The sequence below is a fragment of the Stenella coeruleoalba genome (assembly GCF_951394435.1).
Source record: "Stenella coeruleoalba genome assembly, chromosome: 9".
Taxonomy (NCBI): Eukaryota; Metazoa; Chordata; class Mammalia; order Artiodactyla; family Delphinidae; genus Stenella; species Stenella coeruleoalba.
In genome coordinates, this window is record NC_137155.1 from 67050204 (window position 1) to 67069927 (window position 19724).

Below are 19724 nucleotides of genomic sequence, written 5' to 3' on the forward strand. Positions count from 1 at the left end.
TCCTTGTAGTTGAGGGTGTGCCAAGACCTGTCAGTGGAGGGGAGGATCTGTCAGTACCTAGCTTCAAGTGGTTTGGAAGCCAGGCCCTCAGGCAGCAGCTTTTAAAGTACGTAAATACATGTAGTCCTGTGGGGTCACAAGCATAAATCTCACTGGCCACCAGGGCCAGGAAATCTAGAGGAGTCTTCTGGGTGGCAGTTACAAAAATCAGGGTGCCAGACAAGCTGTCTTCCGGGACATGCTGGTAACCTGGAATGAGGCAAAGGGAGAGCACAAATATGGCATCCACCCACCTCTGTCCATGCTGTTCTTAACTCAGTAGGCCCCTAGATGTGTGCTAAACCAGATCCCTGCCCTCAGAATAAAGTTCCAGGTCAAGCAAATAGGCCTCTGTCACAGAAAGACTGGGTGCAGGTTTCAGTCTCCTGACTGTGCAGTGCCCTGGGGATGGTAGCCAGCCAAGAAGTGACTCTCCAATTATTGTAGTCCCATGGGACACATGAATGCCAGCCCTGCTGGCCACCAGAGCCGGTGATCAAAGGGTGTCCCATGGGTGGCAGTCACAAAAACCAGGGCACCAGACATGCATAGGGCTCTTCTCTGAGAGATACTGGTGCTCTGCAACATGACAGAGGGAGAGTGCAAAGATAGTGCCGGCCCTCTGAGGTCTCTGGAAAGGATTCCAGTCAGCCCTTATATGTGTGTTTAATTAGAATCCTGTCCCTCAGGTCATAACTATGAATATAAGCTAATAGGCCTTTTTCACAGAAAGACTGGGCTCCTGGGTCTGTTGCCTCTTGCTGGACCTGGGAGTGTTGACAATTAAGAACTCTTTCTTGGTTGGTTAATAGTGACAGTGATTGAGGCACTCATGAAAGTACATACTAGGGAACACAGTTATAAACTCTACCTGGAGTTTCATCTTTGAGGAGGTAGCTTATGAGCTGAGTTGTTCAACAAGCATCAAGAATTAGCTCTGCTGGTGATATGCTAGATGGCCTGAGAATACAAAATTAAATAGAAGGAGCATTTGTCTCCTGTCTGAAGATTTACGATCTTGAATTAATAGTTTGAATAGGAAGACACAAATAGTCAATAAGGTAGTAAGGCTGATAGCCAATTTGCTGAACTGTTAAAATACCAAATTCTTCCATACCAGGGTAAGTAGCAGCTAATCCAGGTACCCCTTTGTCTTCCATAGTCCCCGAACTTTCCTGTGTTCTAGTAACTAAAGGTTTAATACTTTTATGCACTCAACATTTTACATATAATCCCAGGGGATGCACTTCACCAAGGGGTAAAAAAGTTTCAAGCCTTGAAATAGCAATGAGAATTTGGTAATCTGCAGTTAAAGGCCAAAGTGTGAAGTTCAAGTTGGGGAAGAGAGGGAGATGGAAATGAAGAACTCATAAGGGTAATATAGACCCACGGAGAGATATTAAGCAGATATTTTTTATAAAATGATAATTTTGACCAACCTTAGTATATAAGCACTCATTGATGTGTGTTGAACTAGCTATTATGATGCTAATGAATTATTATTAGTAACATATACTCTTACTTTGCATATGTTTTTTGCTGTTGCTCTTTCTGTTCCTGCCAGCTAATGAGTTTGCATCCACATTTGCACGATGGCTAATCCTTGTCTGGGATCTTATCTGCTGATGAAACAAAAGAAAATGAGATGAGGCACACAGAGGAGATTGAGCTAGAGATGTAGTTTCCATAAGCACAAACCTCCCACCAATGGGAGGAAAAAAAGAAAAGCTTCATACATATAGACTTGCATGCAGGGAATTTACCTCCTTAGCTATACTATTATAAAATCTATTATGCCACTATTACTCCACTTTTCAATAGGTGATTTCAGAATTATAGACATGAGCACTGAAAAATCATTGGGAGGGGAAAAAAAAATCAAACTTGATCTGGAGTGATTTTTCCATTTCTCTCAGAACATTTTACCAAACAGTATCTGAATATTGACAAATAGGTTTACTCATCAATGTGCATAGGCATGAGATCACTGAGAAGTTCTGGATTAAAAAAGGGCCAGTAAGAAAGATTTGGCTATATGAAAATACTGAGAGAATTGATTCCCCATTGCTTCCTTCCTTCCCAAAGAGAGAATGTATTCCTTATTAATGGATGATTATTACAGGTCAAATAATAAACACCCAAAACAGTACCTGAGCAAATCAGTGTTTTATTGTTACATCATAGTTTACTGTTCTTCCTGACAGTCACTGCATTGTAGATACTGTCAATTATAATTCCTAACACTATGTGTATAATGTTTCTTCATATTCCATCTTCAGAGTAACTGAGTAATGTTATTTACTTCCATCACATATTAGTCTTCATATTCTTCCAGCAGTAAGCTCCAAAATCAAAATCTATCAATAGAATATGTATGCATAAAAAAATTCAAAATTATCCCCTTTGAGACATATGGGAATAAAATTTTCATATTCCCAAAGGTCTGCATTTTTTTGGCATTGAACAGGGTATTACAATTTAACACAAAATCAGGTGACATTTAATACTACTTAATATTTTACAACTCTTTCTCTACTGATACAGATCATCTTAATGTGATTGATAGAAATGTTTCTTGCACAGCATCATCTTGGGGGAAGCGTTGCCCTTATGGTGTTCCTCTTCTCCATCCCTCTTCCTGGGGTTGGTGGTGGTGCCTCCCCATCGCAGCAGCTCAGGGAGATCCATGCAGGCAGTCCTCTTCACTCTGAATGGGCAAGCGCTCTGGAGGAAGAACAGATTCCAATTTCTGCCAGCGCTCTGGAGGCCACAGGATGTGAGTAGCATGACCATGCAGGAGTCCCAGGGAAACCTGAACTCATGAGAGACACAAAGTGAGAAAGATGTTCTTTTATACAGGATCATCATTAATATCTTGAAAACAGAATTTGATCCAGGTCTGATGTTCCATGGAAAGATAACGATGATGATTAAGAGAGTAAACCCTTAGTGGCATTTTTTCTAGGTGCTTTATATATGTAAGTTCCTTTAATACAACCATTTGAGGTAGGTACTGATATCCCCTTTTTGCATAAGAGAAAACTATGTTCAGGGAGGTTAAAGCACTAGCCAGAGGTCACATAGCTCTCAAGCCACAGAGGCTGGCTTCAAGGCTGAGTAGTCCAAGTTCAGGGGCTGCACCCTTAACCTCTATCGTCAGTAGACTGGTTGCTTAACCCCCGGAGGCATGAATCTGGTTTACATTCTCAGAATTTCCTCCAGCGTTCCCAGTATCTCAGAGAGACTTTTTCTTTTCTTTTTTTTTTGGTGGAAAATCAGAGATACCTTAAAAATATCTACATGTTGTAAAAAATCCTGTCCCACATACTGGATGAGCAGCAGAAGTTAGGTGTGAGGCTGGGTAGGGTGCCTCCACCGAAAGTACACTGAGCAATTTGGATCTGCTGCTCATGAGGAGAGGCGGGAAACCAAGGGAGAAAAATCCAGTGTATGGTCTTCTACTGATGATGGTTCGACTTATGACTTTTGACTTTATGATGGTGTGAAAGCAAGACGCACTCAGTAGAATATGATGGTGTGAAAGCAAGACGCACTCAGTAGAAACCGTACTTCCAATTTTGATCTTTTCCCAGGCTAGCAATATACGGTATGATACTGATACTTTCTTGTGATGCTGGGCAGTGTCTTTGAGCTGCACAATTACAAGGGTAAACAATTGATACACTTACAACCATTTTGTTTTTCACTCAGTACAGTATTCAGTACCTTACATGAGATAGTCAGTACTTTATTATAAAATAGGCTTTGTGTTAGCTAATTTTGCCCAACCGTAGGCTAATGTTAAATGTTCTGAGCACGTTTAAGGTAGGCTAGACGAAGCCATGATGCTTGGTAAGTGAAGTTTATTAAATGCATTGTTTACTTAAGGTATTTTCAACCTTCAGTGGGTTTATCAGGATGTAACCCTATCATAGGTGGAGGAAAATCTATATGAAAATCACTGCAGATGGTAAAAGACATACCAGGATGGAAGAGGAAGCAAGGGAAGGGAACTTCTCCTGGAGGATATAAGACTGAGTCCTGAGAGGGAGGGAGCCCTTAAAGACATGTCAGGGCTCCCTAGGGACATGAACTGCAATGCTCAAAAGAATGTAGAAAAAAAAAAAAAGAAAAAATGTAGCAAACCGGTTTAAAATGCAGATCAAGGCCCTATACTCAGAGATTTCCAGGCCCTCCCTCAGACCTGTGAAGGGTAATCTGTGCCTTTTGTTGGTGCTATCAGGTAATATTTTAATGGTATGCAGAAGCTTACAAAACACACTCATATTGAGTGCCATCTATAAGCCAGATACTATGTGTCCATTTTATTTTCAGATGTTTTTCCTATAAATTGGTGCTCCATAGTAATTAACATATGACACTGCTTTCATTAAAGTTCTTCTATTTATATGCATTTGAAAAAACACACTGCCCAGAGACTCAGAGCTGGATGTCAAGGGAGAAACTTCCAAATAGATAACCAGAAACATTAAAAAAAAAAAAGTAAAGAAAACATTCACAACATCTTGAAATACAAACAAAATAAGCCCAAAGGGTACCAAGAAGCCCATGGGCCCAATAAAGGAATTTTTCTTCAACTTGTTACTGTAAAAATGAAACCTACAGAAAATTTGAAAATGTTGTATAAAAAACAGCTCTATTCACCAAAATTCACCAGTTATTTACATTTTGCTGCATTCATTCCCCTCTCATATGTGCATATATATATATTTCTACACATATACTTTTTCCTGAAACATTTGAAAGTTGTCATTATGCTGAATTTATCCCCAAATACTTCAGCATGTATCACCTAAGACACTTTCCTACATGAACACAATACATTATATGCAAGACATTTAATATTGATACAATATTACTTAATATACAGCCCATATACAAATGTTTTCAATTGTCCAAATGTGTTTCAGAGCGATTTTTTTTTTAAATTTTCAACTGAGGATCACAAATTGCATCATGATTGTCACTATGATGCTTCAGTTTCCATTTGGCTTAATCTAGAGGTTCTACATCTGTAATTGCCCGATTTTTTTCCCCTCCTGATTAGAGTCAAGTGTTCTTGGCAAGAATACCATATAGTTGATATTATATTCTTACCATTTTATCACATCAGGAGGCACAAAATATCAGTTCATCTCATGTCATGTGAAGTTTGATCATTCGATTAAGGTGATGTTGACCAGGTTTCTCTTGCAAACCAATCATTTTCCTTTTGTAATAAGTAATCGGGGATGATATTTTGAAATGTAAATATCCTGTATGTCAACAACATATCATCTCACTGCTCTCTGAAGGAAGCTGGTTTCTAAAGCATCTAATAATTTTAAAATCTATTGATTATCCTGCCTGAAACAGGATAATCAATTATCCTTTCTAGATTTGTTATTTGTTTATTAGCTTCCCTTCTTCTCTTAAGAAGTGCTGTCCCCTCCAACCTCAAATGCCTATATATAGTTTTTTTTTAATTGTGGCACACAGGATCTTTTAGTTGTGGCTTGTGGGATCTAGGTCCCTGAACAGGGATCAAACCCAGGCCCCCTGCACTGGGAGCATGGAGTCTTAGCCTCTGAACTACCAAGGAAGTCCCCAAATGCCTATATTTTAACATAAAAGATTCCTTTTTAAATTGAAAATCTTACTATCATTTATTTTTTTGGATACTCAGATGTCCTACATTGGGCCAATGGGAGTCCTTTGTTCATTTTTGGATATGTCTCCATGAATCGTTGAGCACTTCCCAACTTTATAGTACCATTAGGTGCTGTGGGCTTACCTTGTTCTTTATACCTGTTCCCTCTGAAATTAGACATCTCTTTAAAGAGCCTTGGTTTCTTTTATCAAGGAATGCTATTTAGAAATCAAGATCTGGTACTAGATGTGCTCATTGCTCCTGGGGGTGTCAATCTTCTATGCCATTTCAGGGGATAAACATAAAAAGCCCCAAACAACAGGATTCTCTCTTACCTTCCTGCATTCCCTATTTCTATCTCCCTTCTTCCAGAGTGAGCACTCTGTCTCCCCATAACAACACATTTACACTATCCTAAAATACACAAAAAATAGTTTTGAGATCACTATACTATAAATACTACCAACAACAAATTTCCTGAGTAAAAATCGATATTTCTTTGCAATTACTTTGGTTCTTAAAATAGATCTCATTTTAAGGGTGTATTGGCAGAGTCCTGTATTCAAAACTTAGTTGAATTCAGTCTTTTTTTCTTCCCAATATACAGTTATATTTCCATTCGATATATAGTTGGGCCCATTTGTTTCTATTTGTATTCAATTTTAGAGTTCGCTTTTGTTATCCTTTTTGATTCAACTTAACTTTTGAATAAATATTTAAATGGTTTAAGAGTAAAATTATTCTTAAAAGGTATGGCATGCAGAATAATGTCCCCACACAAACTCCCAAGGTGCATATCCTGATCCCCAGAAGGTGTGAATATGTAATGTTCCAGGGCAAAAGGGGAATTAAGGTTACAGATGGATTTAAGGTTGCTGATCAGTTGGTCTTAAGATAAGGAGACTATCCTGTAGGATCCCATGGATACAAATGTAATCACAAGGGTCTTAAATGTAGACCAGCTAGGCAGAAGGGTCAGATTCAGAGAGCTATTTGAAGATGCTGATGCAGAACAGGGCCATGAGCCAAGGAATGCAGGTGGACTCTGAAAGCTGGCAAGGAAACAAATTATCTCCTAAAGCTTCCAGAATAAAGGCAGCCCCGCTGATACCTTAATTTTAGCCTAGTGCCCATTTTGGACTTCTGGCCTCCAGAACTGTAAAATAATAAACTTACATTGTCTTAAGCCACTAAACTTGTGGTGATTTATTACAGCAGCAATAGGAAATAATAAACTAATAAAAGATACACAGAAGTTCCACTCCCATCTGCTACCTTACCTCTCTAATAGGCTAACTAAATTAATTAGTTTCTGGTTTATCCTTTTTTTCCCCAAAAAAGAAACCCAAATACATATTTTTATCGGTTTTTATCTATTACATTCTTATTTCCCTTTTTTCTCATACTGAAGGTATATGTTCCCTTTTGCATGGTACCTTTATTCTTAACAGCATATCCTGGAAACCACTTCCTATCACTTCATAAAGATGGAGCCTGTGGCTTTTACAAAAGCCCTATCCCACATCCAAGCGATTCTGATTAACCCCACTAGAAATCTGGATCTGGACTTTCCACTTGGCTTCACACCAAGAAAAAAGGTAAACCTAACCAACTTTAAAAACTCTCTTGAATATATCTGGAACTCCTGAGTAACCATTCTAACCATATTAACTGCAGAAGCCTAGATCTAAATGGTCTGTCATGCTGCCGTTTTTTAATCTATTTTTGTTCTTGTCTGGGCTCAGCTGAGCTAGAGAACAGCTGGTCTCCATCCCCTCCACAATAACCCTTTTTAGATTTGATAGCTGCTACTCAGTTGTTCCTCAAGCCTTTATTTGCTTTTCCAAGTTGTTTAACTTTTTTCATAAGGTTGATCTGCCAATCTTTTAACTTGGCTGAACTCTTGCCAATATTTTTGCCTGATTTCCTAGTTTCGGAGATCAATTTTTACAGAGTGATTCAATTTTTTTAAATCAACATTCAGTTGACCAAAACCTATTATAATTTTATTCCAAACATTTATTAGAGATGCTACTCTGAACTTCCTGAAAAAAATGATTCATCTTCATAATTATAAATAATGGTGAAAATTCCCACAGATGGATAATGTCAGTATCATTTTAAAATATGGTATGGGAATGCAAAATATAACTGTTTTTTAAAGACTGAGATTAAGATAGAGAGTGCCTAGTCACTCTCTTAGCTATCTTGTCACGGATCTTTATTTTTTTTGGTTGGTATGTACATAGACATGCAAAGAACACAGTGAATTTAAAAGGGCATAAAAATCCAGAAATATATTAAACTTTAAACAAATTAAAAGTTCTCTTCAGGTACAGCTTTGGTGTCCACACATACTGTGTTAGGCATGGTCTTCCAGAGAAACAGAACCAATAAGATGTGTGTATATATAGGAAGAGATTTATTTTAAGGAATTAGCTCACCCAATTATGGAGACTTGGTGAGTCCAAAAATCTGATGCAGAGGGCCAGTAGGCTAGAGACTCAGGAAAGAGCTGTAGTTTAAGCAAGTTCAAAGGCAATCTGCTGGTAAATTCCTCCCTGGTTGGGGGAATGTCAGCCTTTTGTTCTTTTCAGGCCTTCAACTGACAGATCTGCAGTATGTGGGTGTGACTTATCCAACCTGCTTTCAAAGTCCACCCATCTAAATGTAAATCTCATCCAAAACCACTCTCGCTGAATGATGTTTGACCAAATATCTAGGCATCTTGGCCCAGCCAAGTTGACCGACAAAAGTAACCATCATACGTACAAATATAATCACCTCTGACAAACATATTTCCTCTGTGCTTAATCAGTGTCACACACAGTGTGCACTATTTTCAGGGTGATGTTCCAAACGACTTACTTATACATACTGACTCATTTAATTCTCACAATAACCCTGATGCAGGTACTATTATTGTCTCTACTTCATAGTTGAGGAAACTCAGGTATAACAATACATTTTTTGAGCTGAGGCTTTAATACATGCCCTCTGGCTCTCGAATATCTATAACAGGATCATCACCATATAATTTATTATACAAATGAGACACTTCTGACAGTCAATGGGGGCACTTTTTAAATTAAGTCAGGATAATAATTTGTCCAAGACTGTCCTGGACAAATTAAGATACGGTCACCCTAATCATACGACTTCTTGATATTCCTAGGTCCCACATACTTTCCTGAAACAAGCAGATTTATCAAAAGGAAATGCACATTATGGGCAGAATTGTGTTCCCCCCAAATTCATATACTGAAGCCCTAACCCCTAGTACCTCAGAATGTGACTGTGTTTGGAGATAGGGCCTTTAAAGAAGGGACTAAGATAAAATGAGGTCATTAGGGGAGGCCCTAACCCAATCTGATGGTATGCTTGTAAGAAGAGGAGATTAAGGCACACAAAGAGGTAACAGGGTTGCATGTAGACAGGTGAAAGACCATGTAGGCACACAGCAAAAGGACAGTCACTTGCACGCCAATGAGAGTGGCCTTGGAAGAAACCAAACTCACCAACACAGTGATCTTGGACTTCTAGGCTCCAGAACTGTGAGAAAATTTGTTTAAGCCATGCAGTCTGTAGTATCTTGTTATGACAGCCCTAGTAAACCAATACAGACATAAATAAAAAGGAACACTGTGCTGGAAGCCAGCTCCTGAGATGTCCCAATATGCACACAAAATAGGGGAACAAAGGAAGAGGATGAGAAAAAAAAGGAAAAAAATCTGTTATTAAAGAGCGAGAGAGAGAGATGCTTACGCATGTATTGAATACAATTATTTTCAATAGCTTAAATGCTCTGACCAACCAACCTAATATTTTATTGGGACTCAACGCTCCCCTCTCTCTGCTCGTTTGTGTTCCCTGTGTAGATGTGTCTCCTCCAATGGATTCACAGTATTTTTAGGCTTGAGGAATTCACTTTTACAGTAAATTTTAAAACACAACACCAAAAACACATTAAACATTATAAACCCTTAGCAGATCATTGTATTTTTAGTATCTACTGAATGAGAAAATAGGTCCATTTACATATATTAATGAGCCTCTTACAATAACTCTTTTGCCCAAAGATGGGGAATCAAGGATCTAGAATATTTGTCACCAAACTATTTTGATTGTGTACCCCACTAGCAAAAATACTTGAGAATTCACCTTTGTATTTATATATTTAAAATTGTATATATAATATATAAATATAAAATTATATAATATATAATTATATAAAAGTATATTAAAATTATATATACATATGTATTAGTATTAACACTCTATAAAACCAAATGTTAGTAAAGCTCAAATTCTTATTTTTCAGATCCAAAGTTCTAATTATTTATTTATTTATTTTGCATCCAAGGGATCACTATAAACACCCCCTATATATTCCTGCTCCCTCTTTAGAAATCCCTTCTCTGGCAAACACCAAAATTACTGTCTGGAAAGTGATCAGTGCTATCAGTCAACTGGTTTGTTTTGTCCAAATGCTGCCAAGGGACCACATGGACTAAATTTACAGTGAACTACCTGTCTTTGATCTAATTGGCTCCACTAAGAAGTCATTTTGGCATCTGGCAGACACAGCCTTCATGGGCCCAGCCTTTGCTTCATGTGCCAGGGGCACAGGTGTGTGTTACTCTGGTTCCCTCCACCCATTTCCACAGGGCTACAGTCTACAGAACACTCTTCTGATTCTTGGCTTCAGGGCACCCTCTGTTGAAGGAAGAGCTTGCAAGGACAGTCTGTGAGTACTGTGGTAAAATAATAAAAATAAAACCAGTTACTTTGTACTGGTCATTGCTGAGCAAGGACAAACATAAGCACATGAGTCTAGAGATAGGACAGAGGGGAAAACACAGAAAAGAAGTTAAGGAAGAAAGAAGATGACTGTTAATGTGAGCAAACTCCTTTTTAAAAAGATGTTCAGAACTAGAGCCAGGGTCAGAAGAGGACCAATATGAAAAATCAGGTGAAGCATAAAACTTCCAAGTTTATGTGATTAAAATGTTTTCTGAAAAGGACAATGTTTCATCCAAGATTAGGAATTACTTTTCAGCAACAAATATTTGTTGAATGAGTGAATGTTCATTTAAGAGGAAAGCTAAAATCTGGAAATGCTATATTTTCTGATCTGGGCATCAAGGAAATTCCCTAACTTATCTTAAGAGAAACATCCATAGTTTGCTGGAAAACAACATTAAGTGACATAAGAGCTTTACAGATGATGTGCCACTGTGGATTGACCACAAACTAGTGATACAGTTCTTGATACAGTTCTTTGCTCCAGTCTCAAAAGAATTTTTTAAAGTTACAGTATGGAATTTAAAACATGAAATACATAGATTTAAAATTGTTATATTTACTGCCTCTTAAGAATTTTAAAATATATTACACAGGCAAAGAAAATTGGTTTGGATTGCCTCTGGTGACCACCATTTACCTCCAAAACAAATGAACAATATTAGGGAGGAGAGAAATGTATAATGACTGGTCCTCAGTCTCCTGGGATGAGTACCATTGGTTTTTGAGTAACAGACCAAAATTCTGGCTACTTGTCCTCTTCCACACATTAAACTTTTCCTGAATACAACATCCACATCAGTCTGCTCACAGTGGCAGCCAGGGAACACTGCTCACTGCTGTATTGACAAACTCGTTCTGGACTGGAGTACCACAAAAGAGGATGTTGTCTTGATAACTACTGATAAGACCAGAGATGCGAGTGGTACCTGGAGAGCAGGACACAGGAAAGAAACATGGGACTTCACTCAGGGCCCGTGCTTTGGTACTGTGCATTCAATATGATGCTGCAAGTGGAGCGTGCAGGGCAGGTTCTGTGCACTGGTGATCAGTCCCGAGGGAGCAGAGCACTGTACACCAGTTACTAATCCCGTGGAAGGACTCCAACTAAATGGAGGACAGCATAGATCATCACAATGCCAGCCACAAGGAATAGACGTCTAACATCTCACCCATTGCATCTTGGTGTGCGTCACCAAGGAAAACACAACGCCATCAATCGCTGGATGGAACAGTGCATCGCTCACACAGAGAAGAGACAGAGCAACATCGGCTTCCACTGTGGGTGTTGCTGGTACTCAGCTCCACAGAGAAGGATGCCCTGATAGTGCAGAGATTTGCCTTCCTGGCCCTGCCTCTGTGGTCACCATTTTCTGGGAATGTCAGTGTTACACAACAACAACACTCAAGGCAGGTACTTAATACAACCTAAAAGACTAAGAGAAAGAGGTTGAGGAGAACAAAATAATTCCTTTATCAGAGAGCATAAAAGTGAGCTCTCTTGAAATTATGAACAAAAGCAGATGCATGGTCTAAGTGAATCAAAAAGAATTAGAAATAAAGACAGGCAAAAACATACCATATGGAAAAATAAGCAATGGCACTGTTTTAAAATATTATGAAAAGGATATTTTTTGTAAGTCTGAAGGATAGAAATGATAGCACCTACTTTATTTTTACACATGGATTAACATATACAAATCTGAGGTTTTCATTAACATTGTTTGATACAGTAGACAAGGGTCAGAAGGAGAGTAGTAGTGGCTTGTCAACCAGCACACATTCCCAAGATGCTTATCTACACAGTGTTGAGCAGATAAACGTAGTCCTCTAAACAAAAACATGTAGGGAGACTGCTTGAAGTCTAAGCAAGCACTGACTGGCATCTACTCAAACACAAACTAGTAATGGCAAAGCTTTGGTTGTAGAGGTGAATGAGAGGCAGGAGGGTCATGTACTAAAGAATTATGCAGAAGACAAACAAGGAAAGTATCAACACTCCTAAGACCTAAGCTGGTGAGCAAAAGAATATATAGGAAGAAAGGAGGGGAGAAGGAAAGCGCTAGAAAAATGGAGAAATAAGTTAGAGGGGAAGCAGCAGCAGGTAAGGTAAAAGGCACAGAGGCAGTGGTGGCACACTGAGAAAGCTTTATTTGTGGGGAATGGACCACTTCCATTGCCCCCCTCCTACAGGGACCCTAGTAGCAGCACCAGTTATGAGAACACATCACCATCCAGAAAATCCCAGCGCTGTTCTCTTTCTCCTCCCTGAAGTGACAAGAGGAAGGGTCCTGGTACCTGGGAATATTTCCCTTGGATGAGAACGCTTTCCTTCCTAAAGATGTATAATACAGGCTCACAATACCTTATCTACAATTCCAAAATCCAAAGAGCTCCGAAAGTTCAATTGTTTTGTAACTCTCTGGTAGCAAAACCAGACATGACCTAAACTGTTAGGAAATCATACCCTTTATTTATCCCCTGCAGTGTGCCTATTCATAATTTTTGCTGCAGAAGTATTAACGTGCTTGATTATAGAAGTTGCCCCAGACTCTGCTGGGAACGTTATGTTACATGGCATAGATACTGTTTAGATGCTGTGTGTAGACACTGATACCACCTTTCCAACATCCAAACAGTTTGATTTCTGAAACACATTTGCCCTCCAAGTTTTAGATATAGTATTACTATCTTTAAATATCTGCAAAGATGAATATTTACCAAAGAGGATAAATGTAACCAGAGTTTTGGGCTCAGTCCTAGGTGGGATGGGACCCCCGTCTAGGACCTCACCAACTGGCGGGAAAGACAGATGTTTAAACAGAGCATCAAAATACAATCCAATATGACAGACATATAAAGGAGCCAAGTGCCCTGGGAGCAGAGACTGCAGTCAGGCCTTGGGAAGGTTCCACTGAGCCGATGCATCTAAGCTGGCTGCCAGGGATGATGGAGACTTCCCTCTCCTGAGGGTAGACCTTTACCCAATGACATCCCCTGCCAGATTTCTGTCTAGAGCATTCTCCTAATCCTCCTTGCCCCCCCCCCCCACTGAGTTGCAAAATTGAGACAATGTGATAGGTTGATACAACCCAGTACTTTGCCATCGAAAAGGAAAGTCAAATGCTTTACAAAAGATTCAAAATAAGATTCTCTCTTCTAAAGACCTCATTCTAGGACAAGTGTTTTCCTTCATTATCAACAATTTTCACTTTAATCATTTCAAAGCAATTTTCCTGTTCAAGACTGAGCTTTAATCAGAATGCATCTTCAGGTCACTTCATGGCCTCTTCAGGATTCTCTCTAGATAACTACAGAATCATGCATAATCATTCCCGTCCCCCCCAACCCCGGCACCTTCAGTAAATAGTTCAACATTTTATGCAGAAATAGAAACAAAACAGGCCTCTAGGGGTATCTCCAGCTAATTTTCATGAGTTAATTTCCCAGGATTAATGTTTATGCACCAGTCTCTTCACCACATAATCAAATCACTGGAGTTGAAGTGGTCTAACTCCTTATTTTGCAGCTTGATTAAGCAGGTGATGAAATACTTGAATATAATTTGGATAGTTAGAAACTCACAGTGTCAACAATAAACCACAGTGGAGGATGACATTACTGATGATGTCTCATTGCTTACTTCTGTTCTCTCTAGTAGCTCGTGTCCCACATGCTATTTTTATGTAGGAGATAAAACAGTTCATATAAATACATGAGGGGAGAGGCATAAAAGTCTTTATTGTTGTTGACATTTTTTAAAACCATATTTAGGCCACTGGGCAGACAGCTGCTGAGACAAACCAGACTGCCATTGGTAGGAGAGGATTTGGGACAACAAGGTATCCAGTAGCCGTTGCCAGACCTGCTGCTATGATGGATGCAGTCACATCCCTACCATGGTTACCTCAGTTCATTTGGGTGGTTACCTGGCATCCAGTCTCTATCTTAACCATCTCTCCCTACTTCCCATCCCTCTTTTTTCTTTTTTAAAAAAAAAAAAAAAAAGAAATCGAGGAGGCTTACAAACCAACCAACCAGGAACAAAAGAAGATGAATAAAAGTGACAACTACAAGAGCCAAGACAGTTGCTGTGGAGAGCACACTTGGTACGTAGCATGTTTTCTTCCTCATGGTGGCTCTCAGATAGCTAGCTTACACAGCTCTCATAGGAGAGGGGGAAGTGTCCCAATTTTTAAGGGAAGCTAAGTTTTTATCTGATTAAATTTCTGCAAGCTATTTCTCACATGGGCTCTGTCACAGGATACTCGAAGCATCAAAATGGACAATGTCCATGGAAGTAGGTTCCACCTAAAAGACTGTAGGACAGTTCAGCTTACTGGCAATTAGCTGTTCTGCCAAATGATTAAGGCGATGTCGTCTTGTATGTAATCTAGAGACCTAACTTATTCCAATGATAAGTACTTAGATTACCTGGCAGCACAGATAGATAGAATGCCCTTTAAATGATCTTTTCTAAATAATTCTTTCACCTGTGTTTTTGATATACAAGATCTGTTCTGTGTTGTTTGTGGCTGGAGATAATTCCTGATCCAAAAATCTGGCTGTGTATCTACAAATGAAGGATGAGTTGGAATTGATGATCTACTGCACTCAGCCCTTTTCCTCATCCCAGAACAATATCTTAGTGGTCAGCGCTATAACTACTGTTCTTAAATTTAAGCTTACCAAAATCCAAAGAATTGTGTTGATAAGGAAAAAAGAAATTATGCAGTATAATAAAAGATGATTGAAAGAATGGTCTAAACCCTAGCAAAACTGGCTTCTCTAGAAGAAATATCCACCAGGTATCTGAAGTGATAAAGGTACACATGGTGAAGCAGGATCTTAAGGATCACTGAGATCATTATAGGTATGGGTGTGGCGTGCGTGGGTACTGCCCATCTCAACCACCTTTTTGTGTCTGTACAAGTCTTGGTGCGAAGAAATGCCTTCATCCACTGCCTAACACCCCAAGCTGGATGGTCCAGATATTCCTTCTCTCCATTGCCAATAGCTGAGGGTAGGCACATGACCAGGGCTCAACCAACTGGATACTCACATCCAGGGCTATGAATGTGGAGGGAGCGATGCAAAGACACAGGAATAGTCAGAGATTACTGGCAGAGACGAGAGTGCCAGGAAGTGTGCAGGGACACCAATTGCCAAACCCATCATCCTGCTCCTATGTGTGACATAAGGGTGTCCTATGTTGCTAACTGTCTAATTCCCAAGCCTTGTTTTCATCCCATCCATTCAGTGATATCCAATATCGATATCCTTCCAATGACATCTTTTCTACTTTAATTAGTCAGGGTGAGTTTGTGTTATTTGCAACCAAGATACCTGATGAATACACTGCCATGGAAATCCTTACACGTGAATAATGTTTATAAGGATATTTAGAAATTAGGTCTAATCCCCAGTCCCACAGGTGAGGAAATCGAGGCTCAGAAATGCTGCCCAGTCAGTTAGCGCTGGGACTCAGCACTGGCTCCTAGTTCAAAGCCGTTTTCACCATACCTGTTAGCGATACAAAGTGTAGAGCCCTGGAAATTGTAATGTTTGGCATGGGGCCCTGCATTGATGCTTTCTAAACCTGCTTTCTCCCCAGGGAATAGTGAGGCCTTTCATTTTCTGCAGGAAAAAAAACAAACATTGCACATTAAGGTTTGTACACATCCATGCCACTTTGGGAACTGTTGCTGATTTGTAGCAGCAGAACACATTACAAGTCACTGGGCTGTAAGGAATGCTTGCTGGCAGTGACAAGAAAGGCAGTGCTTACTACAGCAATGCGGTTATGTGCATGTGCATAAAAGAGCCTGGAAAACGAAGTGGGGAAATCAACACCATAGATACATAAAAGCCTACAAAAAAAAACTTAACTATTATTCTTAATATATTTACTCTTCAAATTAATAAAGGACTTAAATATTTTTTAAAAAGCCTACTATGTGCAGAGCACAGGGCATGATGTTCTAAATGCACCAAGATGTATGAGCCATAGACTCTGGCCTTGAGGAGCTTACAGCTCAGATGGGAAGATGGTTGTCACAAGCTTGATCCACAGGATGTGTTTGGCAGAAGCAGAGGTTGCAGGAGATGAGAGTGATCTGGTGAGCAACACAGGCCATTGAAGGATTAGGAGGAGATATATGTCCAACCCTGTAACAGGGGACGCCACCTCTGCCCACAGTCGAAGGAAAGAAAAAGAAAGCCAAGAAAGTGGAGAGCAAGAGAACAGTCAGGAGATTTTTTGCAACGGTGCTGCCAAGAGATATGATTGTGTATAAGAGAAAAGAAACGAAAGGAGCCTTCGGGAATGAAATCCACATTTCCTGGCACGGTATGTCTGGTCCGTCATTAATGGACCTCCGCTTTATGTCTCAGTGCTCCTCAACTTGTACCAGAATCACTCCCACACCTCTGCACATTTGCACATACTGCTTTCTCTGCCTCCTGAAAGGCTTTCTTTCACTGTTTACCTGGATAAGTCCCCTTCATCCTTCCAGACATAGCTTACATGGTACTTCCTCCTGGAAAGCCTCCGAGCCCTCTTGCCATTCTCTGCAGTCTGGGCTTACTTATGATAACTAGTAATTACCACCCTGTACAATGAGGGTCTATTTAGTTCTTTGTATCTTACTAAGTATGAGCTTCTTGAAGCAGGCACTGTCATATTCTAAATCAAGGGAATGAAAGTAGAAAGAAGCTCAAAAAATGTTGACTGATTAAATTAATGAAACAGGAGATGATGTGGATTTAGACTACATATAATTTAGCAACTGATTGGACCTGGGAGCTGAGAAAAGAACGAGGTGTAGAGATAGCTCATTTCTCACCTGCCTGGAAAGATGGTAATGCTCTTAATAATAGAGGGATCACAGTAGAAGGAGCAGATATGGGAAATGATGAGTTCACTTTTGGATTATCAATCTGAGGATCCTGTTGAATGTCACGGGAAGACATCCTGAATGCAGCTGAAAATTCTGTGCAAGAGTCCAGACAGTGGTGGCAAGCAGAACTTAGACATTCAGGAATCACCCAATTGTACCCACAGGAATTAATGTGCTCACCTAGAGAAGAAAGTAAGAGTGCTAAGGACACAGACCTGGGGGGACATTGCATTTCAAACGTAATGCTAGGAAGCTGTCAGCTACATGCAAGAATCAATACATTTTGCTGAGCAGTAACACACCCACCTCCAAGGCTTGTGAGACTTTTGCACAAGTAGAGACATACTGCTCTCAGCTTGTAAAAAGGTAAGCATTGACAATAGAGCAGAGATTAGGGGAGGAAATAGTTGTAAGTCACCTTTAAAACTGTAGTTACTATTTTTTTTTGACTGTGCCTAGAGAACATGTAAAGATCCAGAAAAAACCTATTAAAATTCTGAAAATGATGTTCACCTAGTGTGGTTATACATTTGTATATATGTATGTAACTCGTGGACTAAATATATAATATAAAAACAAATCAGCAGACTGATCAAAATATCTCCTCTAATGGAAATAAATGTTTTGTTACTTTTAAACATTTTTCTTTCAGAAGGGTAAGTAAAATGCTTTCTAAGATTTTTAGCTGAGTTTTAAATTAATTTCACACTCTTAATACCACTTTGGTCAGAAATAAATTGTGTGAACCAAAAATGCTACTTAAATGGCTGTATTATTTATGAGGAATAATACTATTTATGGAGGGTAATTATAAATCTTTTAGTTTAAATATTATGATCTATTTATTTTTAATCAGGCTCACTACTAAGTAAATAAAAACAAAAGAAATGTAAACTATTGAATAGATTTTTGCTACTTTTATTAGTTGTAAAGGATCTTGTTGCCTTCTTGAGAAGTCATCTTGTTAGTATAGTTTGAAGCAACAAAGAAATAATGGTGCTGTGATCATGTTAAAAGCACACACACAAAGAAAAAGTTAACTATGTGAGGTGATGGGTGTGTTAATTATCTGGATCTTGGTAATCATCCCACAGTGTACACGCATATCAAACCATCCCTTTCTACATTTTAAATATATACAATTATATCTGTCAGTTATTCCTCAATAAAGTTGGGAGGGGGAAGCATATTGCCCAATGTCAATTCTAATACTGATATTAAGTTCCTGAATTGCCTCTATGGTTTTTTTGGTTAGATTTTGAGCTCCTGCAAATAATAGTTTTCTTGCTTTTGTACTTTGATTACAGTAGTTAATTCAGAGAAATCTCTCGAGGGTTATCCGACATTCAATCAATAAACATGCTAGCACAATGCCAGGAGCTGGGATGCTCTGCATGAGATAGCAATTGCAGTATATTGAAATTAGGGTAAATTTAGTCTTTTGACTTTGACTATGCACAGTTATTGTCTGAAAGTTAATTATTGATGATGTTTAAAGTTCAAGTTTATGTAATGATAGATGATCCATGTCCAATATGGCATAGCAACAATAAGAAAAATACTGGTCGGATTACTAAGAAACAAAAAGGATTCCTGAGAGCTAACTATGGACCGTGTGTGGCTTATTTACAGAAAATTTCTATATTCCAAACTATTTGCTCAATTAGATTGAATGATTCGAAGTCATATCTCTTTTCTCTATATTGGCTGTATACACACACACACACTCGCACACACCTTGGAAAAGGTTGATAAGTTCAGTAGTAGCCTAAGGAAAATATAACAAGGGCAAATTTATTTTTCCAGCGCAAAGTTACAAATTATCTTTGATCTGACACTACGGATTATACATGACTTTACTCCACTGACTCAGATAACTGAATGCTGGCTCTAACTGATAAATTCTTAGTGTTGTACCAAACAATTACGTTGTTTAACATATAGGTTAATGTTGAGAGTACAACAGGCTGATATGTACTGTTAAAACTCTTGGTGCTTTATAAATTCAGAGATAATGTTAAATTGTCAGGACTTCAGCCCAAAGAGAGACTGGGCTTAGCCTCGTGGCCCCACTGCTGGAGACACACACTGCCCTGGGGAGAGGAACAGAGACTTGGCTGCTGATGAAGGTTTCCACATATCTGGTGCTCTGTCTTCATCTCTGTGCCAGCTTCCCAGTATTAAGAAAGTGTCATCAATCATTTTCCTTACCAAAGTGGGGGTGGAGTGCACAAAGTGCCAGGAGTAGAACCTGCCCTGCCTTTGGATGAAGCCTTTTCATGAGGATTCCTGGCCATATTTAGCCCACTGTAGCCAGTACTAACAGTATTTGA

The 19724-nt window shown here is 39.2% G+C and overlaps 1 protein-coding gene across 9 annotated transcripts in view; it reads right to left on the reverse strand.

Moving 5' to 3' along the window:
• IMMP2L (inner mitochondrial membrane peptidase subunit 2) overlaps nucleotides 1-19724 on the reverse strand; it is a 969308-nt gene that overhangs the window by 50358 nt on the left and 899226 nt on the right. For 8 of the 9 annotated variants that reach the window (XM_079932145.1, XM_079932149.1, XM_079932144.1 and 5 more), the window contains one exon: nucleotides 1562-2851. In XM_079932145.1, the coding sequence (XP_079788271.1) occupies nucleotides 2714-2851 (138 nt within the window). In that variant the 3' untranslated portion in view covers nucleotides 1562-2713. Of the gene's footprint in view, nucleotides 1-1478; nucleotides 2852-19724 lie in introns of those variants that run through there. The other variant, XM_079932146.1, reaches the window with a different exon arrangement.